This window comes from Lacerta agilis, chromosome 1 (assembly GCF_009819535.1).
Source record: "Lacerta agilis isolate rLacAgi1 chromosome 1, rLacAgi1.pri, whole genome shotgun sequence".
In the NCBI taxonomy this organism is placed as follows: domain Eukaryota; kingdom Metazoa; phylum Chordata; class Lepidosauria; order Squamata; family Lacertidae; genus Lacerta; species Lacerta agilis.
In genome coordinates, this window is record NC_046312.1 from 15,973,593 (window position 1) to 15,997,182 (window position 23,590).

Genomic DNA, 23,590 nt, shown 5'->3' on the forward strand with positions numbered 1-23,590 from the left:
CACCGCCCTCACGCAGCCTCCCTCCGCGCTGCTTTCCGCTCGGCTTCGCAGCGTGGGCAGGTGTCCTCCCGCTCAGACGGTTCCCCCAGGAAACTCGACCCGGCGTCGAAGGGTTCCCCCCCTATGCCCGACCCCCTCACCGGCGTGCTCCGTTTTGTGTTTTTCTTTGTTTTTTCGCCCCCTTCGTCTTACGGCGCGGCTTTCACCGAAGACCGGCTCGCCTCCTCCCTTCTGAGCATGGGCCTAGCTGCCTTCTCTCGCTCCTCTTCACCGGTGGTTCCGGGTTCAGGCGCGTGTTTCCCACCCGGACGGCGATGAGCGACGCACTCGGCTGATGCAAAGGGGAATCGCGGCTTCTTGCGGAGGCGCTGAGAGAAGCGGCTGTCTCCGTAGGCAGGTGAGGAGCTGGGGGGTGGGCAAGGCCGGATTTAGGTTCGATGAGGCCCTAAGCTACTGAAGGTAATGGGGCCCTTCATATGTCCAGCTGTCCTTTGTCAACACCAAATTGTTGCTGTTGAAAATATGCTATATATATAGTAATTTATGGACCTAATAGGTATCTAAAGCCATTTGCACATAACAAAATATGTGATATTTTAGGGAGCAGGCTAGCAGGCGGAGCCCATTACTTACATCATAGGAGCCTAAACAACACAAAACACTGTTTCTGTATGTAGGTTTTGTTTTATTTGTTTTTTATCTTCTATTTTGGAAATGTACATCCAGGGTTTTTTTTCCTTAATTTTTTTTTTGGGGGGGGGCCCAAGAGAGTGGGGCCCTAAGCTATAACTTGTTTAGGTAAAGGTAAAGGGACCACTGGCCATAGGTCCAGTCGTGTCCGACACTGGGGTTTCGGCGCTCATCTCACGTTACTGGCCGAGGGAGCCGGTGTACAGCTTCTACTGGGTCATGTGGCCAGCATCACTAAGCTGCTTCTGGTGAACCAGAGCAGCGCATGGAAACACCATTTACCTTCCCGCCAGAGTGGTACCTATTTATCTACTTGCACTTTGACGTGCTTTCAAACCGCTAGGTGGGCAGGAGCTGGGACCGAGCAACAACTACATCGGGGGGGGGGGGAGAGAGAGATCTACTTGTCCTGTAGATCCTGCGGCAGTTGCCTCACCTTATCTGGGAACTGAGACAGAGATAAGAGTGGCTTGCCTAAGGTCACCTGGTGAGTTCTTGCCAGAGGCAAAATTCATACCAGAGGCTTCCCAATTCCCAGCTCCTAACCATTATTCCACGTTTGGATTTGGTCTCCCCTTACATCTTTTAAGAAAGGCTTTTTTAAAAAAGAAAACTGTTCACCCAGCAGAGGGGGCAGGAGGAGTTGCAGGTGGATTTGGAGAACATAGTTCCAGTTACAGGTAGGTAGCCGTGTTAGTCTGCCATAGTCGAAACAAAATAAAAAATAAAAAAATTCCTTTCAGTAGCACCTTAGAGACCAACTAAGTTTGTTCTTGGTATGAGCTTTCATGTGCATGCACACGAAAGCTCATACCAAGAACAAACTTAGTTGGTCTCTAAGGTGCTACCGAAAGGAATTTTTTATTTTGTTTTGGAGAATATAGGAAGCTTCCTTACACAAGGTCAGAATTTTGTTCATCTAGTTCAGCAGTTTCCCAGGGTCTTGGCAAAGATCTTTCCTGTCAGCTGCTATTTGATCCCTCTTTTGAAGGTAATGTGGAGTATTGAAACTGGGACTTTCTGCCTACATAGCATGCCCTGGATTAATGAGCTACAGTCTCTCTCCATGCTCCCTAGTGGTCACATCTCCTGTAGCCAGGCTAGCAAAGAGACTTCTTTCTGAAATCCTGGAAAGCTGCTGCAGTTCAGAGGAAACAATAGTGGACTATTTGAATCACTGGTCTGTCATGGCATCTCATGGCAGTTGTCTCTCCTGGCCCTATTCCAAAAAGTGGGGTAATCCGATTGAGAAATAGCTTTGCTTACAAGGCTGACTCTCAACTTGTGAGTTGAGCAGGCTGAGAGTCATCTGCATTGTCCCAATTAGGGTTCGCAGCATTCCATGCACACAGGTCTTTTTAAGGCATGTATATGTCATGCAGACTTTCCATGATTATTGAAGGAAATGACAACATGCAACTAGCAATTATGTCTGTCAGAAAGAGTGTTGAACTGCCTTTGCAGACTAAGCTGTCAACCCCAAAATCTTGGGTTCAAAATTTGCCTCTTCCACAGAAAGATGGAGATGTTAATATTGATCTACCAAGATAATGTAAGATACGTGCTTTGAACACTTAAAGTACCGAGTGCTAATAGTACTTAAATACTAAGTATTATTATAACTTCTATTCCCTACTTCCAAGCCTTTCTTACTATTCACCAGACAGTGCTACAAGCTACTTTTAAAAAAAAGTTATTACTATTTATTGCTATATTTATATAGCTACCCATCAGGACATGTTCCCTGTACCATTTACAGGGCACAGAGTAAACTGCAATATTAAAACACAAGATAATAATTTAAATCATTAATAAAATGTAACATAAAACGTTCAATTTTTTGGCAGAGACCTCCCACCAAAATACAATCAGTTAGCAGACCAATAAGATAAAACACAGAGTGTACAATAAGAGCCCAGATTGAGAGCTGTGTATACTTAAACACTTGGAAGAAGGCTGAACTGCTTGCTACCATACTTTCTGACAGAACATTGTTAGTGATTGAAGTTGCCTCCCAGTCACCTCTCACCTTCTCCCTGCCCTCCAAACAAACATTTGAAGGGGCACTGTGACTGACCATCCGTATTGAGTGTGTTACTGCTCTGGTTTTCACATTTTCTACCTTCTGGGAGGCCTTTCAACAACTATTTCCCTGATAAGGAATATTGTACATAACTTGCATATTTGCCATGGAACCTCTGTGTATTGCAGAGGGTTTGGGGAGTTATCTTGGGGTTCACATATAACAGCTGGGCTTATGGACTCGCACAAACAGAGAATATGCCCTAGAATGCTCCCAATATGCACTTTATTGCACATTGCAGGTGGTGGAAACGGGGAGGGAAGCTGTCCTGCAGAAAAGCTTGACAACCATTATTGATTTTCAGATTGAGGAGGCTCTGGTAAGCTTCCAAAGAATTCCAGGGGCTCCTTGGTATATTGCCTAAAAATCTGTACTCTTTTGCTTCATTCTGAAAGATTGGGGCATTTTTTCTTATGCTAGTGATTTAACAATACACTGTTAATCGTACACTTTGACACTTTATTGATTTTATAATGGAGTAAGCAAAGAACATTAATGTAAGTCTTCTTATATATTATAACCTTAAAGGTAAAGGGACCCCTGACCATTAGGTCCAGTCGCGGATGACTCTGGGGTTGCGGTGCTCGTCTCACTTTACTGGCCGAGGAAGCTGGCGTACAGCTTCCAGGTCATGTTGCCAGCATGACTAAGCCGCTTCTGGCGAACCAGAGCAGCACATGGAAACGCTGTTTACCTTCCCGCCAGAGTGGTACCTATTTATCTGCTTGCACATTGACGTGCTTTCAAACTGCTAGGTTGGCAGGAGCAGGGACCGAGCAACAGGAGGTCAGCCCGTCGCAGGGATTCAAACCTCCGACCTTCTGATTGGCAAGCCCTAGGCTCTGTGGTTTAACCCACAGCACATTGTTCCCTTGTGCTATACAGAGAAGCCAGGGATCCTGTCCTGTTTAAGCAGGAGCCAGGGAAAGTGAGCACCTGTGGGGTTTTAATACTTCCTTAGCTGATAGGCTTTCTGCCTTCTGGGGTCTAAAGTTTGCATTTATGTGAACAGTTCAGGAATGGAACAAGCTGCCTGGAGAGAGTAAAGAACCACCATTCTTGTACGCTTCTTAAGGAATGGTTGACTAAGTATTGTCTAATGATGTTTCAAATTTAGTTATATGCTCTATCTTGCCATTTGGTGGGCTGTAGCTCTTGAAAATCGGTCTTCAGTTGGTCGGGGTTGTGATCCATAATTGAGGCACACTCAGCATCCATACCATTTTCTTCTGAGTTGGGCGGGGTGGGGGCGATAAATAAGCAAACATTTACCTGGTGTTATAGAACAGCATTTACAAAATAAATCCGGGTTTGGTTCTTTTTAGGACTGTGACCATTGTAATTTCCATAAGGCTATATTCAACATTGTATTAAGGTGAATGTTCTGATGGTTCTCCCAATCCTCTGGAGCATGGCATGACACAGGATGAGCATAGGGGAAGGAGAGAGGAGGAAGCTAACGGTAATCATCGCACTCTCAAAGTTATTTACCGTATTTTTCGCTCCATAAGACGCACTTTTCTCTCCTAAAAGTAAGGGGAAATGTCTGTGCGTCTTATGGAGCGAATGCATTGTCCCTGGAGCTGAATTGCCATGGGGCCAAAAGCAGATCGTGCCCTTTTTTTTTTTACAAAGAGAGAAGGGGGTGTTGAAAGGAAGCCGCTGAACAGCTGTTCAGCAAGTGATGGGAGAGAGATAAGGCTCTCTTTCCAGCCCCGCCCCCTTGCCCAGGCCTCCATTGTTGAATGCAGAGGGAGGCTGTTTGTTTCCCCAGTGACATGTGACTGGCTGATTAGATTATCTGTCTGGAAACTGTAGAAATGGCTGTAGGACTAGAAGCTGCAGAACTGTGAGTTGAACCCCATAAAAACGGGGCTTTTCCTCTTTGCAAAAGAAGCTGCACCACTTTGAGCTGATCCTCAAAAAAGCAGGGCTTTTCCCTTTGCAAAAAAAAGCTACACCAGTTTCAGCTGATCCTCAAAAAAGCAGGACTTTCCCCCCTTTCCTCCTCTAAAAACTAGGTGCGTCTTATGGAGCGAAAATATGGTAGTTGAATACTGCCTCTAGCCATTGGAACGATTGAAGTATGGGGCACGGAAATGAAAGTGTCCAGAAGCTGGTGGCATTTTGTCTGTGTTTTTTGGGGAAATGATAGTGATAGAGCTTACCAGCGTTTGCATCGGTTTTTGGGAGCTCATCTGAAAAACAAACTGAAGGTTGAAAATTGTAAATATACCCTGTCTTTTCCTCATTTCAAAAGGAGACATTGTATAAGTAAGTTTGCAATTTCACTTATTTGTTGAATAAGTAAAGCACATTAAAAATGATTGACAGAAAATTTCTAAGAAAGATTGAGTCTGAAATTAGATCCCAAGGGAATAGATTTTTTGAGTGGAGAAATGGAGATGGAAGAGTTATTACATGTAATTTTTTGCTTAAGCTTAATTGACTAAGGCAAAGCATTTGGCATCGTAATAATGGCATGTAGATGAGTGGAATAGAATTCTCAAAGCATACTGTGGAACCCTGATTTTTTAAGTGTGGAGGAAAAAGTCGCAATGATACACCTAGCCACAGAGCTAGGCAGAAGTCTAATTAATATATCTAAAGCAGATATTCATTTCCCAAGTTGGGTTCCAGGAATAACAGTTTACTCAGCAACTTAAAACAGTGATTGGCTTTAGTTAGATGCATTGTATGGTGTGTTTGTTCCAGAAGTGATATTTGAGATGCAATCAAGCAAATGGAGGAGTATTGCAGTGAAAAGGGTTATTGCTGTATTGGGATTAAAGGAAATTGGAGAATTGTGGAGAAATTGCTGAAAATTCAAGGCTGTGAAAGGATATGCTTACACACTGGGATTTGTGGCTTCCTTTTGAAGGCTACAACAGCACTTTGGAAGTAAGCCCCATGAATACTGTGGGACTTAACTTCCAAGTCTCTTCCATTCTGACTTCATGTCTGACCATGGCACTGAAACCACCTTGGTTGACGACATTTGTCTGGAGAGAGTCATTCTCCTTGATCTCCTGCAGCTTTTAATATTGTTGATCATGGTGTCCTTCTGGAGCATCTCTAGGATATGGAGATTGGGGGCACTGTAGTTCAACGGTTCCTCTTCTGTCTCCAGACCTGTTTCCAGAAAGTTGAGAAGCTACTGTTCAGCACCATGAGAGTTGTTCTGTGGGGTCCTGCAGGGTTCCATCTTGTTCCCCATGCTATTTAACATCTATAGGAAGCCTTTGGGAGCTGCCGTTGGAATGAAGTGCCATCAATATTTGGATGACACACAACTATATCTCTGTTCCATCTGAATCTGGAGAGGCAGATGCAGTGTTAGAGTGGTGTTTGCAAGCAGTGATGTGCTGGATAGGGGCCAAGAAATTGAAGTTGAATCCTGAAAAGACAGAGATGATATGTGTCCCCAGTTTTCATGTACAGTGGTACCCTGGGTTACGTCCTTAATTCGTTCCGGGTTGCACTACGTAACCCAAAAAGGACGTAACCCAAATAATTCGTTCTGCGCATGCGCAGACAAAAAAAAGGAAAAATTCACTTCTGCGCATGCGTGAATCTCGCACGCTTCAGGTTGCGCTTCCAGGTTAGCGGAGTTCGTAACCTGAAAAGTACGCAACCCGAAGCGTACGTAACCCAAGGTAAGACTATACAGGAGGTGGTGAGACAACCTTCCTGAATGACACAGCACTCCCCTGGAAGGAGCAGGTCCACACCTTGGAGGTGTTGTCACTGGAGGCTCAGGTGGCCTCGGTGGCTAGGCATACCTTTTCCCAGCTACAGCACCTGTTGGACACAAATAATGCTGACACTGTATTCTGTGCTCATGTGTGAAATAGTGCAATGCCCTCTACGTGGGGCTGCTCTTGAAGCTGACTTGGAAACCTCAACTGGTCCAAAACACAGTGGCCAGATTACTGACCATGCTGATCACATTAAGCGCTGTTTTAAAACAGCTGCATTTGTTGCGAGTTCGTTTTATGAGCCCAATTCAAGATGGGCAGAGTAGTGTTTAAAGCCCCTAACAACTTAGGCTTGAAATATTTGAAAGACCATCTCCTTCCCTACAGAACCGATCTGGTGCTAAGAATGACAGAGGAGTCTCTCTTGGTGGTTCTGTTGCCCTCAGAACCATAGCTGTCAACCTTTCCCTTTTTTGCGGGAAATCCCCTTATTATAGCAGTGGGGAACAGCAGGGAGGGTTGACAGCTATGCTCAGAACCTCAAAGGGGTGGCCAAGGAGAGGGCATTCATTCTCTATGGCAGGCATAGGCAGCCTTCAGCCCTCCAGATGTTTTGGCCTACAACTCCCATGATCCCTGTCTAGCAGGACCAGTGGTCAGGGATGATAGGAATTGTAGTCCAAAACATCTGGAGGGCCGAAGGTTGCCTATGCCTGCTCTATGGCAGCCCCTAAATTGCAAAACTTCCTCCCCACAGAGGAGGGTCTGGCATCTTTATTAAACAGCTTTGAGTGAATGCTGAAAGCACAGCTCTTTACCATGGCCTTTGACACCTGAGATGTATATTTTCAAAACCCACCCTTTTTGTGAGTACATATATTAATTTTAAGTTTTAAAACTGTTTTTAATGTACTTTAAATTGTTGTGGTCCACTCTGGGACCTTAGGGTGAAGAGCAGCAGAATGATAATGCACATGTAGGAGTGAGCTGTTTAAGTGCTAAATGATGCCCAGAGTAGCATCAGATCAAAACGATGGGGGGAAGGCTAAGGAACATTTACCCTTGATGACAAACACGTCTGTAAACTGACTTGGCTTGAGCAAGCTTCTCTGTAAATGCCATGCCTAATTGCTTCAGGAGAGCCTCTGACTTTGATTTCGGAATAAGGTTTGTTTTCCAGTAGTAAAGCTCTGTTGGGCCTACCAGGTGGATGCTAAATATTAAATTGATGTATTCATGTACAGTATTCTTAGATTTAAAAATACATGTGTTTGAAAAACTTGAATCCTATTTTGTGTGTTTGTACATAAAAATAATGCTTGACCTATGCAGTATTTATAAAACTAGCTACCAAAGAGTAAAGCATGCATTGTCTTTTATCTTCTAGACTCCTCCAGGCCGTTTTGAAGTTTCTGGATAAAAAGAAGCTGCAAGTTGCACTTTAAACTATAAACAGAAAAGATCCTTCACACTCCTGAAAATGGCAGACCTTCAGAATTGTGACTTTTGCTCTCTTAATCCACTTGAACTGTTTGAACAAGTGACTGCACAAGGAGAAAAAGTCAGATCGCTAAAAGCTGAGAAAGCACCAAAGGTAAAATTGTATTTCATTAACTGAACTTTTAGCAATATTAGTTTTCCAGTTAGAATTTTATTTTAGTAAAATCTAGTTATGCAACTCTCTCTCTCTCCGTATATAGCCTTGTAATAAAACTGAATTTCTACATCTACAAGCTCCTTTAAAGGGGGTGGGGGTGGTGTTTTGTTTTTTTAAGGTAGCTATCTCACAAAAACAGTAATTTCTAAGTTCCTTGGTTGGGAATTTTAATATATAAGGGATTGATCTAGAGTGTCCCTTCCAGAAGCAGAAGAGCTCCTTCTGGTTGGTGAAAGGATTGAGATCCAGTGGGCATGCCTACTGGAGGAAAACAGGGAGAGGCTTTTTGCCTCAGTTTCCCCCTCCTGCCTCCTGCATTACCCCCATACTGTTCCAGGGGTCCTTCAACCCTCTGGAACACTTTTCAGACTGCAAGGGGAAGGTGGATTTGGCAAAAATATATTCTCTTCCCACCCACTCTTTTCGCCAGCAGGAGTGTCTTGTGTCTAAGTCCAAAATCATTTAAAATTGCCTTCTGAATCCGACGAAGGGTCTCTCTAGTCCAGGATCTTATTTTCTACGGTGCTTATCCAGATTGGGATACAGTGGGATACCCCAGCCGTACATGTCCAGCAGTAAGAGCTCTGAATCAGGATATTTCATTTGGCTTCTCATGGCTAATGTCCATTAATAAGCCCACCTTCTACAAACATGCCTGGTGTTTTTTTATATAAAACTTATTGTTTATGGTAATGTATTTGATAGGTTAATTAGTTACCTGGTTGTATTTTCAGGGCATTTTAGATTATTGATAGGTTAGAGGCATGGGTAAGAATGCAGTTGAGTGTTGAACAAAGGGCTAAGCCAACGGGAAACAGTAGAAAAGTTGAGTTTTCAGGTGGGATTTGATAGCAGCAAATAGGGGTGGTTAGGATAAGTCTGTAAAGGAAATATTAGCTTCTCTGCACATTTAAGAACTCTTTCTTTTAAGTCCTACAGAGCCCCTACAAGGTAAGTAAATATTTGTATTAGTTTTGCAAGTGGAAAAGTGAAATGGAGACCTTGAGTGACGTGCTCAAGGTTACACAAGCAGGTCATTTGGTTTGTTTACGTGGAGTTTGGAGAGCCAGCTGCTTCATCTCTCTGCCCCATCCACTTTCGTCTTCAACCTGTAATTAATTCTCTCATTCATTCATGTATGTATGTATGTATGTATGTACACACACACAAACACACACAAACACACATATGACTTCATGCATATTGAATATTTCCTATTCTGTATAATGTAGCTGCAAGGCCCCAGCTTTCTGCATTTTATTAACCTGAACACTGCCTTGTGTGTGTTTTCTTCTTTCACCCCAGGATGAAATTGATACAGCGGTTAAGTTGTTACTGTCATTAAAACTGAGCTATAAAACAGCGACAGGTGAGGAATATAAAGCAGGTTCTCCTCCAACAGATTTCACTCCAGTCAGTAATGGTCCAGGAGACACAGGAGATAATGATTTTGTAGACCCTTGGACAGTACAGACATCCAATGCAAAAGGAGTGGATTATGATAAACTTATAGGTACGTGGTGTTCTATCCATTTTTAAAAGATTTTTTAAATCTATAATATAACATGCTCTTGTCTGCTGCATTTTTGTCATGAAGTTCTCAGATTAACAAAGTTTTTCATTGTGCTCAAGCGGCCCTTTCCATTTACAGTTTTCAAGAGGCAGTATTGCTGCCTAACACCATTTGTCTTCAAACCCTGCTTGTGGGTTTCCTGGAGGTTTCTCACAAGCCACGGTCAGAAGCAGAAGGCTGAACTAGATACTCCCCAGACTTGATCTATCTCGTCTTACGTTCCTCATTGCCATAAAAGTCTGTCTTAAGGAAGGAATGACATAATGAGAAATTTCAGAGGGTGATTTGTGCTTCTAGGGCAGCAGCCAAAAGCACACTAACTAGGGAATATGAACCATTGAATCTGGTGGGACTTACCAGTATCTCTTAAACTTTCCAAAGGTTGCACTATACCTGTAACTCTGAAGGCTTTTACTGAGAATGAAGTAGCTCAGTTTGAAAAAGGGATCAGGGGATCTGATTAAAGAAGAGTGTAGATGTAGTTTTGTACATTTTTGTAGATATTTAAGGGTAATGGTAAGCCAAAATATTTAACAATTCCCGTGTTTTTATTTGGAGTGGTGGGATCATGTTGCTATGCTGTATTGCTAATTCAATGGTGATTTAGATAGCAGTGTATCAACTGAATGTGTCTATAATATTATATTGTATTTTTTACCTATACTGTACTATGTGAATATGCTCTTAAGTCACTTGAAGACCTTTTTGTGTAACAAGCAACTAAATAATAATAATAATATCTATTGGCCATTTTGGTTGTCTTCAGTTCGATTTGGCAGCAGCAAAATTGATAAAGACCTCATCAACCGGATAGAAAGAGTTACTGGGCATAAACCACACCACTTCCTACGCAGAGGAATCTTCTTTTCTCATAGGTAAGTAGGTTTAATTGCTGGTTTGTCAGCCTCTTTCACACTTGTACAGTTGTACCATGTATTATTTCACATACATCTCTGCCAGAGAAAGCAAAAGATAACAACTTTCTTGTGGGGTGAATGGTAAAGGAGCCTTGCATAATTCTTTAGATTGCATAGCTGGTGGTGTCAGGTTTTGCTACTGCATGCAAGCTCCAGTTGCACTATTTAAATTATAATATTTTCCTTAAAACACAAATTGCAGTCACAAAAATGACATGCTTTCTCATGCTTTTTTTCATTTTGTCAAGCTCTTCTTTAAAAAAGTCAAACTCTGTATCTTTACTTTTCTTCAGAGATATGAACCAAATTCTTGATGCCTATGAAAACAAGAAGCCATTCTACCTATACACAGGCAGAGGTCCCTCAGCGGAGGCAATGCATGTTGGTCACCTTATCCCATTTACTTTCACAAAGTAAGTAACTCTGGAAGTATGTAACATTCCATATTATATATTTGCTACTCGTTTAAGACAACGTAGACAGTCAGAACCTGTGATTCAGAGAATTGGGGCTCAGATCCTCAGATCCATGAATGGAAGGGAAATTTATGGATGAGTTCTTCTTACCCCTTTTAGCTCTTTAAACGAACCTGGTGATTGAGGGGGATCCTCTTGAAGACCGTGGAATGAGGCACAGAGGGGCATTCAGGGGGAGTTTGCAAAAAACAACAACCTGGCAAAGGCACTTTTGGTAAGCGGAAATAGGGCTGCAATCGCTACTGTAACTCATGAATGGGCTGGCATTGAAACAGCTGCCAAATGTGAATCCCTTCCTTTCTCTGTGATTCTCAACTTTGACACCTCCGTTTTCTTTGCTCGAGCCCCCACTTGCCCTATGCAGCATGGCTAATGGCCAGGGATTATGTGAGATGCAGTGCAACAATGTTGGTGGACCACACCTGTGCTCTACTCTATGCCTTCCCCCAAACAGCACACCCCTATAGGACACTGGGCGACTGTGGGCAGATTTCATTATCCTATTATTTGAGTTAATAACTATGGCTGTGGCATCTGTGTACATGGGAAACAAGTTACCTCTGCTCAGCTAGGAGAGACCATTCTCTACGATAGCACTGGATAACGTCTGCACCGTGGTCCCTGAGGCTGTTTTGGCCAAGCCACACCCAGCTGCCCTACAACCGATGTCATGTATGATGTCAGGTGTGGAGCTGGAAAAGATGTGGTTGAGCAAAAGGGTATTGACAAGCACCACTGATTCGTGGCACCTGCAAAGCCCTTTGCACGGTACTTTGCAAGCACTGACAACCAGTTGATCATCAAGGCACACAAACCACATGGGAAAACATTCGATACCATTGTTTTGTCAGGTAATTGACAGGTGGGCGCACCCACCCGTCAGGCTTGCCCTTCCAGGGGTAGGGATGTTAAAAATCTGACCTCCTGGCCAGATCCATCTCCCCACCCCTGCCTGTAACATTGTTCTCTGTCTTATCTGCCACAAAGATAAGCAGCTTGAACTAGGTGACAGACGTCACCGTAATAAATGTACAAATGTGGATGAGCAGAAGAACCAAGGTAACAACACAGAGAAATGTAAATGTTTCTGCAGTTCCACTCTGCAGCAGGCGAAAGAACAAAGGGCTGCCCAGGGAATTCTGCTTCTGCTGCTTGATTGTAAGTTGAGAGGAAAAGAGGGAGTTTGAAGTCTTTTTAAATATACACAAAACAGAAATTGGATTCTCCTGCTGCACAAAAAAACGACAGAAAACACATAATGGGACAAGTAACATAATCACATTAATCTTTGATACGATTCAATGACCAGCAAATCTTTACACAGATAAAAAAAATTGACTATCATCAAAGATGGGCTCATGCAAGGGGCTTGCAGTAGCTCAATGGATTTTTTATTTTATTTTGTGCAGGACTCAGTCATTACAGTGCCTTTTATGTGGGGCTACTGTTGGGCCTGGTCTGGTGCAAAATGCTGTGGCTGGACTATTGATGGAGGGTCAGATTATGGCCAGCACGTAACTGGGTGCTCAAATGCTTGCACTGGCTGCCAGGTTCAAGGTTATTTTTATTCATTTACAACACCCTTAAAAACTTGGATCTAGGATACCTCAGGGACTGCCTGATCCCTTATTTCACCACTCGATCAATAAGGTTGTTGGGGGAGTCTCTGTTAGTGGTCCCCCATGACTCAGATACGTACCTTGTACCACAAGGAGCTCAGTATTGTGGTCCCAGTTTTGTGAAACTCATCCTGTTGAACTTTCAGCACTTACTAAAGACATTTTTAATTCTAGGACACTTTTTAATTTTACAGCATCAACACATTGTTAGTCTTATTGTATTGGGTCTCCCATACACCACCGTGATTAAGCAGTGTACAAATGGTTGAAGTAAAATGAACAAATGTACCTGTCATATCATGATCTGCTTTTGAAATCTCTTGTTTCCCAAGCAAGCAGTTTGCTAGAAGCACCACTCTGAAGTCCCCTTCTGCTTGTGGAACTAACTGAATGTTTCTTTGAATTCTTTCGATGTTTCCAAGTATGAATGCAGATTTAAAATATTTTTCTTGCTGTTTGCACAACCAAGATTTAGTCAAAGTAGCAGTGAAAGGAAATGTGCTTTACCCATTTCTATGATCACATGACACAATTGCAGCATTTAGTATCCAGATATTTTGGCAGGCTTGATCCAGTCTGGAGGAGCTACTATGCCTGCAAATTTCATCTACTTCTGTCAAATGGAGGGAAATTATAGCTGTTTTCTAACAGGGAATAAAAACAAAGCCTCTTTCCCCCAGCATGGATTTTATCTCTTCTGAAGCACTTCAGACTGGGGCAAGTTGTTTTCCAAAGTGCCAAATTGAGGTCCAAATCAAATATTGTGGGCAATGCATACCCATAGTGTGCATAACCACATCTTTAAAATAAATCGATTTAGAAGAGTCTTTGCAGCTGAGAAAACGATTCTGTAAAGTCTGTCAAAGGAATCTGTGAATAAATTGTAATTCCAACCCAGATTGCACTATTGTATAAAGATTACCATGTTGGCTAATGATTTAACTAGAACCCACCCTAAAGCTAAATATGTTTCATTTTTGTTTTTTAACCAGGTGGTTACAGGAAGTATTTAATGTTCCCCTAGTCATACAGATAACTGATGATGAGAAGTACCTGTGGAAGGATCTGACACTTGAGAAGGCTTATCAGTGTGCTATAGAAAACATCAAGGACATTATAGCCTGCGGATTTGACATAAATAAAACCTTCATCTTTTCTGATCTGGAATATTTGGGGTACATTTCTAAGTATTCTTTGAAACTTTGCATGATCAAAAGTCTGTTGTTTTCTGTGATCTCAAACTTTCTATCAAATTTAGCTGGGGTGGCAGGGGGAGATGAACCATTTTGCCCAAGTTAGTTAACAAGATGCAGTACATGGCAAGGCATGTAACATAATAATAATAATAATAATAATAATAATAATAATAATAATAATAATAATAATTGTACCCCACCCATCTGACTGGGTTGCCTCAGCCACTCTGGGCGGCTTCCAACATATATGAAAGCATAATAAAGCATTAAACATTTAAAAACTTCCCTATACAGGGCTGCCTTCAGATGTAAAATAAGCTTTGTTCAGTAAGAAGAAAGGGAATATTACTGAAAAGTAATGCTTCTACTAAAGAATGAAATAGCAATGCCTATTTGATCACTTCTATCTGCAGAACTTGCACTTTCAGAAATGCTACATAAGGTTCAATTTGCAAGGAGTCTGTCTCGATGTGGCAGCACCCGTGCTTGGGTACTCCCTGCATGTTGACATTGGTATATTCTCATACACACCTGCCGAAAACCTATTTCAGCGAGCCTTCCCAGAAACGTAATTAAATCGCCTACATTCATTTTAAGCATTTTACTGATTTTATCTGTGTTTTTACTAATTATTATTGTTTTATGTAAAAAATAGTAGTGGTAGTAGTAGTAGAGATTTGATTAAGCCCTTTTTAAATATCAATAAGTAAATGCATTTTTCTTTGGGTTCCATTAAACACCAGTTAACCCTGTGTGTCTTTATCACACCCTTGAGCCTTAAGGAAGAATCCAGAGTGTTGTAGCATGCATATGGTTATCATCTTAAGTGCCAGTAGGGGGCGCAGTGCTTCTGCAACCCCTCGAGGTCATTTCAGCTTCAGAGGAAATAGGAATTTATCAAAAGGAAACCAGATCTCGAACTGAGTTGCGCTTGATTGTTCAGCGGGCCAGCAAGGAAGCTGCCTGTAGTTTTCCATGGAGTTTTAATATTCCAGGGATTGCAGACCTAAGGACAGTAAAGTGTAAAAATCTTGAGTCAATCTGGCTCCACTCTTTTTTTTATTTTTTAAGTACACTAGTCTGGTTGGAGAGCAGAATCACCGCAGTTAATGCCTTTTCTTGGTTTCATCTTAATTATAGCCAAGGAGAGGGACTGAAAATGAAAAATTCTTTATTTAAAGAGGCCCACTGTAACACAGCACCTGAGATATAGGAAGGGCCATAGGTAAAGCAGTGTTAAATCCCCAGCTTCTTCGGGTACGGCAGGGGAAGGTGGCTGCTGTAATCCCGAAAAGCATGGGTCGGCAAACTAAGGCCCGCTGGCCGGATCAGGCCCAATTAGCTTCTGGATCCGGCCCGCGGACCTTCCGGGAATTGCCGCGTGGATCGCCAGCGCACACGTTCTTTCCCTCTTCCTCACATGGCGGCGGCACCTCTTCCCTCCCTCCTCCTGGCTTCTCCCTGCCCTGCCTAGAGGAAGAAGGAGGCTGGGCTTTGTTGGTGCCAGCAGCAGCAGCAGTGCTCGAGCAGCCGCAATTTTAAGCAACCCCTCTCCAGAGCCCTTTCGCGGGCTGCTCATCGTCCCCCCCATCACCGCCACCAGCCCCTGCCGCTCACAAGACACAGGTAAGCGGCCACCAGGGCTCGTGGTGCTCTTGCATCATTTTTTCCCCCTAAAGTAAGTCCAGCCACCCACAAGGTCCGAGGGACAGTGGACTGGCCCCCTGCTGAAAAAATTTGCTGACCCCTGCCGTAGAGCTACTACCAGAGACAAGGCTAAGCAAGACGGGCCAGTGATCCCCATCATCCTAAGGCAGCTCCCTGTGTTCCTATCAAGTGTTTTCTCTCTCTTGGCCGGCAGCACAAGGACTGCAAAAGTTGGTCCCTATCACTTACAAATATTCCTTTAGGCAGCAGTTCAAAGTGACCTAGAATATTTTCCCATACGCTTTTGATCAGAGAAACTTGGTAATGCTTTCTTACTTACAAACATCTTCACCTGGAGGAGTTACCCTATGGCCCTCCATAGGGTGACCATTGCTCTGTTTATAATTACCGGTAAATCTTTTAATTATGTTCAGTTCTTTACTTGGTTTACGGTGACAAGCCTACAAATAGCCTGGTCTGAAAGGGGCATCCCAAGACAATTACAGTAATTGTACATTGTTTTTACTCGAAAGAAAAACAAAAGACTTTTGCTGAGAAAGTACTGAATCAGTGCAAAGGTAACTGACTACAGTCATACCTTGGTTTTCGATCAGCTTAGTTCCTGAACGTTTTGGCTCCCTAATGCCGCAAACCCGGAAGTGACTGTTCCGGTTTGCGAACTATTTTTGGAAGCCAAGCGTCCAACAGGGCTTCTGCAACTTCCGCTTGGCTACAGGAGCTTCCTGCAGCCAATCAGAAGCCGTGCTTTGGTTTTCGAACAAATGGACTTCCGGAATGGATTCTGTTCGACTTCCTAGGTACAACTGTACTATCTTAGTGTCAAAGTGAACTCTTGTCAACACCTTTTGGGGGAAATGAAAAAAAAACCTTTGTAAATTTTCTTTAAGTATAAATAATTTGTATCTGTAGTTCTGCATAAAGTATGTAATAAAAAAAAGTAGAATAGATTGTGGTGTTGGCCTGTGCATATTCTCCAGAAGGCATTATTTTCCTTGTCTAAATTTTAAGTTTTCACTCCCCTTCTTTCTCAGGATGAGCCCAGGATTCTATAGGAACATTGTTAAAATCCAAAAGCATGTGACATTCAACCAAGTGAAAGGAATCTTCGGTTTTACAGACAGTGACTGCATAGGTGAGTTCCTGATAGGTTTCTAGCAATTCATGAATACAAGCAAAAATCCAGTGGGAGTTGTGCAGCAAAGTATATCAAAGAATCTCAGCCTAAACTGCCTCACAAGTTACAGGTAGGTTGCCGTGTTGGTCTGCTGTAGTCAAAACAAAATTTTAAAAAATCCTTCCAGTACAGGAGGGCACAAGGAGAAGGGGATGACAGAGGATGAGATGGTTGGACAGTGTTCTCGAAGCAACTAGCATGAGTTTGGCCAAACTGCGGGAGGCAGTGAAAGATAGGCGTGCCTAATGTGCTCTGGTCCATGGGGTCACGAAGAGTCGGGAACGACTGAACAACAGCAACAACTTTTCTAAAGCTAGCACTCCAGTCCTAGGTGCACTTTTGTCAGTTGCCTCAGAGAGACTCACAAAATGAAGTCTAAAGCCATTAAAAATTCAAAATAAATAAAACTAAATGAATGAAACAGTTGCACCTCACTTAAGATTGCAGGCTTGAAAATAACTTGACTACGCTAGAGCTATAAAAGCAAGAGGGGGCACCTTTGCTTGCTGCTGAAAGCAAACTCACAAATGTGTGTGATTTGTTCCCATCTAGGGAAAATCAGTTTTCCTGCTATTCAAGCAGCTCCATCCTTCAGCTCATCATTTCCACAGATCTTCAACAACAAGGACAACATTCCGTGTCTGATCCCATGCGCAATTGACCAGGTAGGAAGGTCTTCTTCTTAAAATCTTTTAAAACACTTCAATTAAATCTATTGCCCCTGGCCAAAAAGGTGTATAAATAACTGGAGCTCGGTGAGTTCTGCATGTCTCTTTATTGCCTCTTATATAGCTTTGGATCCTAAGATAACTTAAAGAAGTTCCATGGAATGAATGCTTCCCTTTCCGCTGCAAGGTTCAGTAATGCTTAGAAGAAAGCACTTCTTCACACAATTACCGTATTTTTCGCTGCATAAGACGCACTTTTTTCCTCCTAAAAAGTAAGGGGAAATATCTGTGCGTCTTATGGAGCGAATGGTGGTCCCTGGAGCTGAATTTCCCAGAGGCCAAAAGAGGATCATGCTTTTTATTTTACAAAGAGAAAAGGGGGTGTTGAAAGGACCCCGCTCAGCAGCTGATCAGCAAGAGATCGGGAGAGAGATAAGAGTCCCCGGCTCCCTTTCAGCCCCGCCCTCTTGCCCAGGCCTGCATTGTTGAATGTGCTGCAGAGGGAGGTTGTTTGTTTCCCCAGCAACATGTGACTGGCTGATTAGATTATCTGTCTGGAAATTGTAGAAAAGGCTCCCTTTCCTTTAGAAGCTGCAGAAATGTGAGTTGAACCCCATAAAAACGGGGCTTTTCCTCTTTGCTTTCCCCCCTTTGCAAAAGGAGCTTTGCTTTTCCCCCTTGCAAAAAAAACTGCAAAACTTTTAGCTGATCCTCAAAAAAACAGGGCTTTTCCCTTTGCAAAAAAAGCTGCAAAACTTTTAGCTGATCCTCAAAAAAACCAGGGCTTTTCCCTTTGCAAAAAACGCTGCAAAACTTTTAGCTGATCCTCAAAAAAAACAGGGCTTTTCCCTATGGTCCAGTGTGAAAATACGGTAATTAAACTTCACATAATTAAACTGTGGATGTTGCTCCCACAGGCGGTCATGAGGACCACCAATTGGGATGGCTTTAAAAGAGGATTAGACAAATTCATGGAGAACAGGGCTACTGATGGCTACTAGCCATGATGGCTGTGCTCTGCTGCCTCAGTTGGACACAGCAACGCTTCTGAACATCAGTTGGTGGAAACCACTGGAGGGGAGAATGTTCTTGTTCTCAAACCCTGCTTGCTGGTTTCCCACAGGCAAACTGTTCAGCCACTGTGAGAACAGGATGCTGGACTAGATGAGCCATTGGCCTTATCCAGGGGGTTCATCTTACGATCTTAACAAGCAACAAGACGGTTGTTCTCTGTTCCCAACAGCAAATCATCAATTCAGAGCTTCACCGGGTTCTGCTTATCTATTGTGCCTTAGGTCCTGAAAGAGGCTTTCTCTTTGTTATGTAGCATTTTGCATCACTTGAACTCACACAGCAAACAACTGTGAATCATCTGTTTTCCGCTTTGCACACAAGCCTGTTCCTGGTTGTTGTTTTCCAGGATCCCTACTTCAGAATGACGAGAGACGTGGCCCCTCGGATCGGCTTTTCCAAGCCAGCCTTGCTGCATTCTGTCTTCTTTCCAGCCTTGCAAGGTGCACAAACAAAAATGAGCTCTAGTGACCCCAACTCCTCTATTTTTCTCACCGACACACCCAAGCAAATAAAAACAAAGGTAAGAGAACAAAAGTCGGCAGTATATACAATTATTATTTTTTAATGTATTTTTATTAAAGATTTCTTGATTTACAAAAGTATGTGCAATGTCTCTCGTATTTTTTCCATGTATCATTTTTACAAATCAGTTTCATTTGTTGAGACATTAGGAAGAAAAGGGGGAAAGAGGTGCACGGAGGGGGAGATGGGTGGGGTGGGGTGACAATGTTTTCATTTTACATAATATATGTTGGGTTTGGTATCAGTGTTGCTTGTGCAGGTTCTCTGCTGTTCGCTTGTGTTACTTTGGTGGCGAGAGAGGTTGGGGTTGGCCTAAGGTGTGGTTGTTCATTTGTGGTTGGCTGTGGTGGTCTTTGTTTTCATGTGTGAGTGGGGTGGGTGGATGTTTTGGATCAGGTTAGCCATATTGATTTGTATGCTGTTGGTGGATTTTTGTCATTGTCTTGTTGGGCTGTGTGTGTGATGAAGGGGAGCCATACCGGGGTGAAGGCGTCTTCTTCTATTTGTCCCCGTGCCAATTTCAGCTTATTGGTTGATTTTTCTAGTAAGGCTGTTTCCCATACTACTTGTGTCTGGTTATGATGTTTCTGGCTGCTGAGAGTAGGTGGGTTATGAGTTCTTTGTGGTATAAGTGGGCATTATTGTCTTGGAAGATATTTAGTAGGGCCAATTCTGGGGTGATTTCTAATACTTGCTTGGTTATTTTACATATTTCTCATATGGATGTACAATTATTTTTAATCACACTCGGGTTCCAGTGCACCATCTCACTTTTACAAACCACTTGCTGAATTTCTCTGTTTCCTTGCACAGTTTGTACCAAAACAAATATTATAACAAATATCTGAAGCTAAGCAATATTCTGAAGCTGGCTGGATCACACACACAGAGTGAGCTCCTTGCACTCACAGCTAAACTAGATGTAATATTTAATGTACTAAACATCCTGTTTGCTCATCTGGCACAGGACTGGGGCTGACGTCAATGTTCACCTGGTGATGTAACTATTTTTTTTTTTAATGGTAGGTTTCCATGGTTTTTAAAGATAGACACCTTGTGATGTACAGTAAATCAAGCTACCAGAACTTGTTTTGTCCTAGGCACCAGAAAGGTGGCTGTGGCTAGGCAAACCAAGCCTAATGTGTCAATCTGTGTTGAAGCTGCTGTGGTTTGTGATCTCAGATCGCCTGGCTCTGAATGGACAAGTCAACTCTCCTCTTGAAACATGGTTCATTTAGTGTGTTCCAACATGAGGTCTGCAGACCCCTGAAGGGGATCCGGCATGACTCTTTGCCAGGGAAGTGCACTGGGTGTGTTGCAGTGTGGTACATGGATAAAGAATTAAGTGCAAAACAAAGGTTTAACAGGACAAAACATGATTTCTTGGCTTTTTTGAAATACCTTGAGGTTACTTCACATGCTGCTGCCCAAATGCCAGATATGTCCTCCCAGATAATTTAAGAGCAAGCTTGCCAGTCAGTTTCATGACAAATAGTTTTTATCATTCAACTGTTTGATAATAGATAGAGGTAGGAGTACTGCTTTGGGGTTAGGTGGGGCTTCCCTTATTTTGTGACATGAGAATCCAGTGCGTTGCATGAATCTCTTATGCAGAGTTCCAGTACTTATGAGGCTCTCTGTGTGTGTGCATACGCATACCCTGTGGCATAGTGCCATATGCTTATTCATTTTACTGTATTGTATTGATTTTCTTCCCCAGATTTCATTACACGCTACAAAAAGTTGATATTAAAGAAATTGAAAAAAGTAATCACAAAATAAAGGCCCCCTAAAAACCGTTCTATAAACCCATATATTTACACACATACACACACATTTTTAGTCATTCTGGCCTGCCACTTAACCATAAGTTGTCCCACAGATGATCAAAAAACCATGGCTTGTTTCTTGAATGTTTAGCTTTTTTTCCAGCCGCTCGTCCTTTGTGCCTTTGTAGTTTGGTGAGTATCTGGGGCAGGGTGGTCAAATAAACCATGGTTAAGAAAGGGTACAAACACAGCAAGGTTTGTAAAGCAAAAAAGACTTCACATCAAGATTTGTTGGAGCTAAGCAAGCCATGGTTAAGCTTCTGAGCAGGAGTAACACATAACAGCCATGGTATACTATGTCCTGGATTATTTGAGTGAGCTGAGGAATGATGTGTTGACAACCTCTACATGGACTTGATGACCTCTGGACTTTTCAAGCATTATGATTCTTGGAGTTGCTTCATGACAATCCCTTCTGACTGAATTTGCAGGATTTCTTTATACATATAGTTAAAAGTAGCTCAGATTATGGACCAAAGATAGCCTTGCTGAAATCCTTGAATCTCTGTTCCAGATCAATAAACATGCCTTCTCTGGTGGCAAAGACACTGTGGAAGAGCACCGGAAATATGGGGGTAACTGTGATGTGGATGTGTCTTACATGTACCTCACCTTCTTCCTCGAAGACGATGACAAATTAGAACAAATCAAGCAGGTAATTCTTATCTCTCCCTCCCCCCCACCCCCCAGTGAGATGCCTCACTACCCAGATAAAAGCACACAGGCAATCGTGATTTTGCAATAGCAGCTCAACAGATTTTATTCCCCCTTCCTGGCACTCTTTTATGTCTTTGTCTCCTGAGTCCAAATTGACTGGCAGGTTCTAGGTGCGGGCTTCGTTGTGTGTGTAGCTTCACTGAAAGAGTGGTAGCCACATAAGCGCTCTAAAAACGATGGTAGCAGAGGCAGTAGCTGTAAAATGTCTCAAAAATGTCTGTTGTTCCTGCACAGTGGGTGAGAGCCCGTGTCTGGGTAGACTTCACATCTTCACCCAGCTTTGATGGCAGACTGCACTCGCTGCAGTTGCCAGGCAAAGGCTGAGCATCAGGAAGACCCCATCATGTCCTGCTCTTACTTGATCCTGTTTGTGCGTGTAGTTGAAACATTTTTAGGGCCTCTGTTTAGCTGTGTTGGCAGCAAGTTGACGCTTCCTTCTATGCTCAGTAAATTTCCCATGGAAGAAGAATGCACAATCAGTATACAAACCACCCAGGAAAAAAAATTGCAGACTTTTCATCATGGCGGGTAGTTGAGGCATCAGAACCCGTCTTGCACTCCTGCATTAAAAGGGTGGGAAAGTCCACAAAAGGTATGCAATGTTTTCTACTAGTGCAAGAATTAGCACTAGTACAAATGGATACCCCTCCCTCCCTCCCTGCACACCATCACCAAATCTGCTCCAGAGGGTTGGGGGGGGGGAACCCAGAAGAGATTTGGGGCATGCATGGGGGGGGCAGAGAGGAGGAGAACTTTCCATCACGCAGGAAGAAATCCTCACACTGACACAGTATTCACCTTTGTGCTACATTGAATACAACCCCATCCTTCTTCCTCTATGCTCTGAACACAACGCAGTGGCTTAAAGTAAGAGGCAGCTAATCTCTGCAAAGTGTTCCTCAGTAAGTGCCCTTAGGAATAATAATAATCATAAAAGTCCTCACTGAGTCATCTGCTGAAACCTCTAGGCCTTTAACCAGGATCCTCTGTGCCTAAAAATTTCCCTTTCTATGGCAGCTCGAGAGATACGTCAGAGGGAATGATGTATCTAATTAAGACAGATTGCTTTGCTTGCCAGCAGCTGTTCTTTCCAGGAGACTTGCAGTAGGCTTCTTTCCCCCAGATGTTACCAGATATGACCCTGGCATTCTCTTGGCAGGCCTATACAAGTGGAGCACTGCTGACAGGAGAACTCAAGAAGACGTTGATTGAAACACTGCAGCCCTTGATCGCTGCTCACCAGCAAAGGCGAAAGCAGATCACCGACAAAATGGTGAAGGAATTTATGACTCCGCGGAAGCTGGCGTTTGATTACTAATTACAGAAGTGCATGTTGATTTATAGAGCCCACTTGATTGGTGTTGCCCTAGCCTCTCGTCTGCCACCTCTCCCTAACAACGTACCTCTCTGCTTTCAAAGTTGCCCTCCGTTGTCACCAGTGACTTTGGGAATATGTAGTTTGCGGTTGGAAAAACCAGACGTTGGCCTAGGACTTCATTTGACTAATTGCGGGTTAGCAAGATAACCCGATCACCTGGCAAAGAGATGCTTTGTCAACAAGAGGACCCTATTTCATGGAACGCAATATTAAGAAAAACGCTGATTAAAAAGGTAGTGCAATGCCAGATTCGGCTACCGTGGGAGCTGTTTTTGCATCTAGTAGCAGTGCCTGTTTCAAAGATAAACTAAACTCTTCCATCCAGAATATACATTTGTCTTTTTTCCCCCTCCTTTTTCAGGTGTTTAGTTACAGTCGACGTGATTGCAATTTGGCCTTCTCAAAAGCGCTGTCCATTTGTTACAAGCCTGTTGAGAGCGAGCTTGGGACCATCTCATCCAAGTTAAACTGCTCCTCCTGCTCTCACCGTTCTAACCAGCATGATGCCTGCAGCAGGGCACCTCTTTCCTGCGAGTGGAGGCTCCCGGTGCAACTTGGAACCTTGATCAGTCAGGGTTGCAAATTGCACAGGCAGCCTCACCCCTTCAGACATTCTACTGAACACAACCAGTGGTGATGGTGGAAGCAGGA

At 43.1% G+C, this 23,590-nt stretch overlaps 1 protein-coding gene across 1 annotated transcript; it reads left to right on the top strand.

The window, feature by feature from the left end:
- The first annotated feature begins 258 nt into the window (after positions 1-258).
- On the top strand, positions 259-23,263 carry WARS1 (tryptophanyl-tRNA synthetase 1). The gene is made up of 11 exons (XM_033139728.1): positions 259-397; positions 7,859-8,065; positions 9,434-9,641; positions 10,468-10,576; positions 10,912-11,031; positions 13,706-13,888; positions 16,609-16,709; positions 17,304-17,416; positions 18,840-19,013; positions 21,359-21,499; positions 22,721-23,263. Exons 2-11 carry the CDS (start codon positions 7,952-7,954, stop codon positions 22,877-22,879), a joined length of 1,422 nt encoding a protein of 473 aa, XP_032995619.1. The 5' UTR covers positions 259-397; positions 7,859-7,951; the 3' UTR covers positions 22,880-23,263.
- Positions 23,264-23,590: the final 327 nt, after the last annotated feature.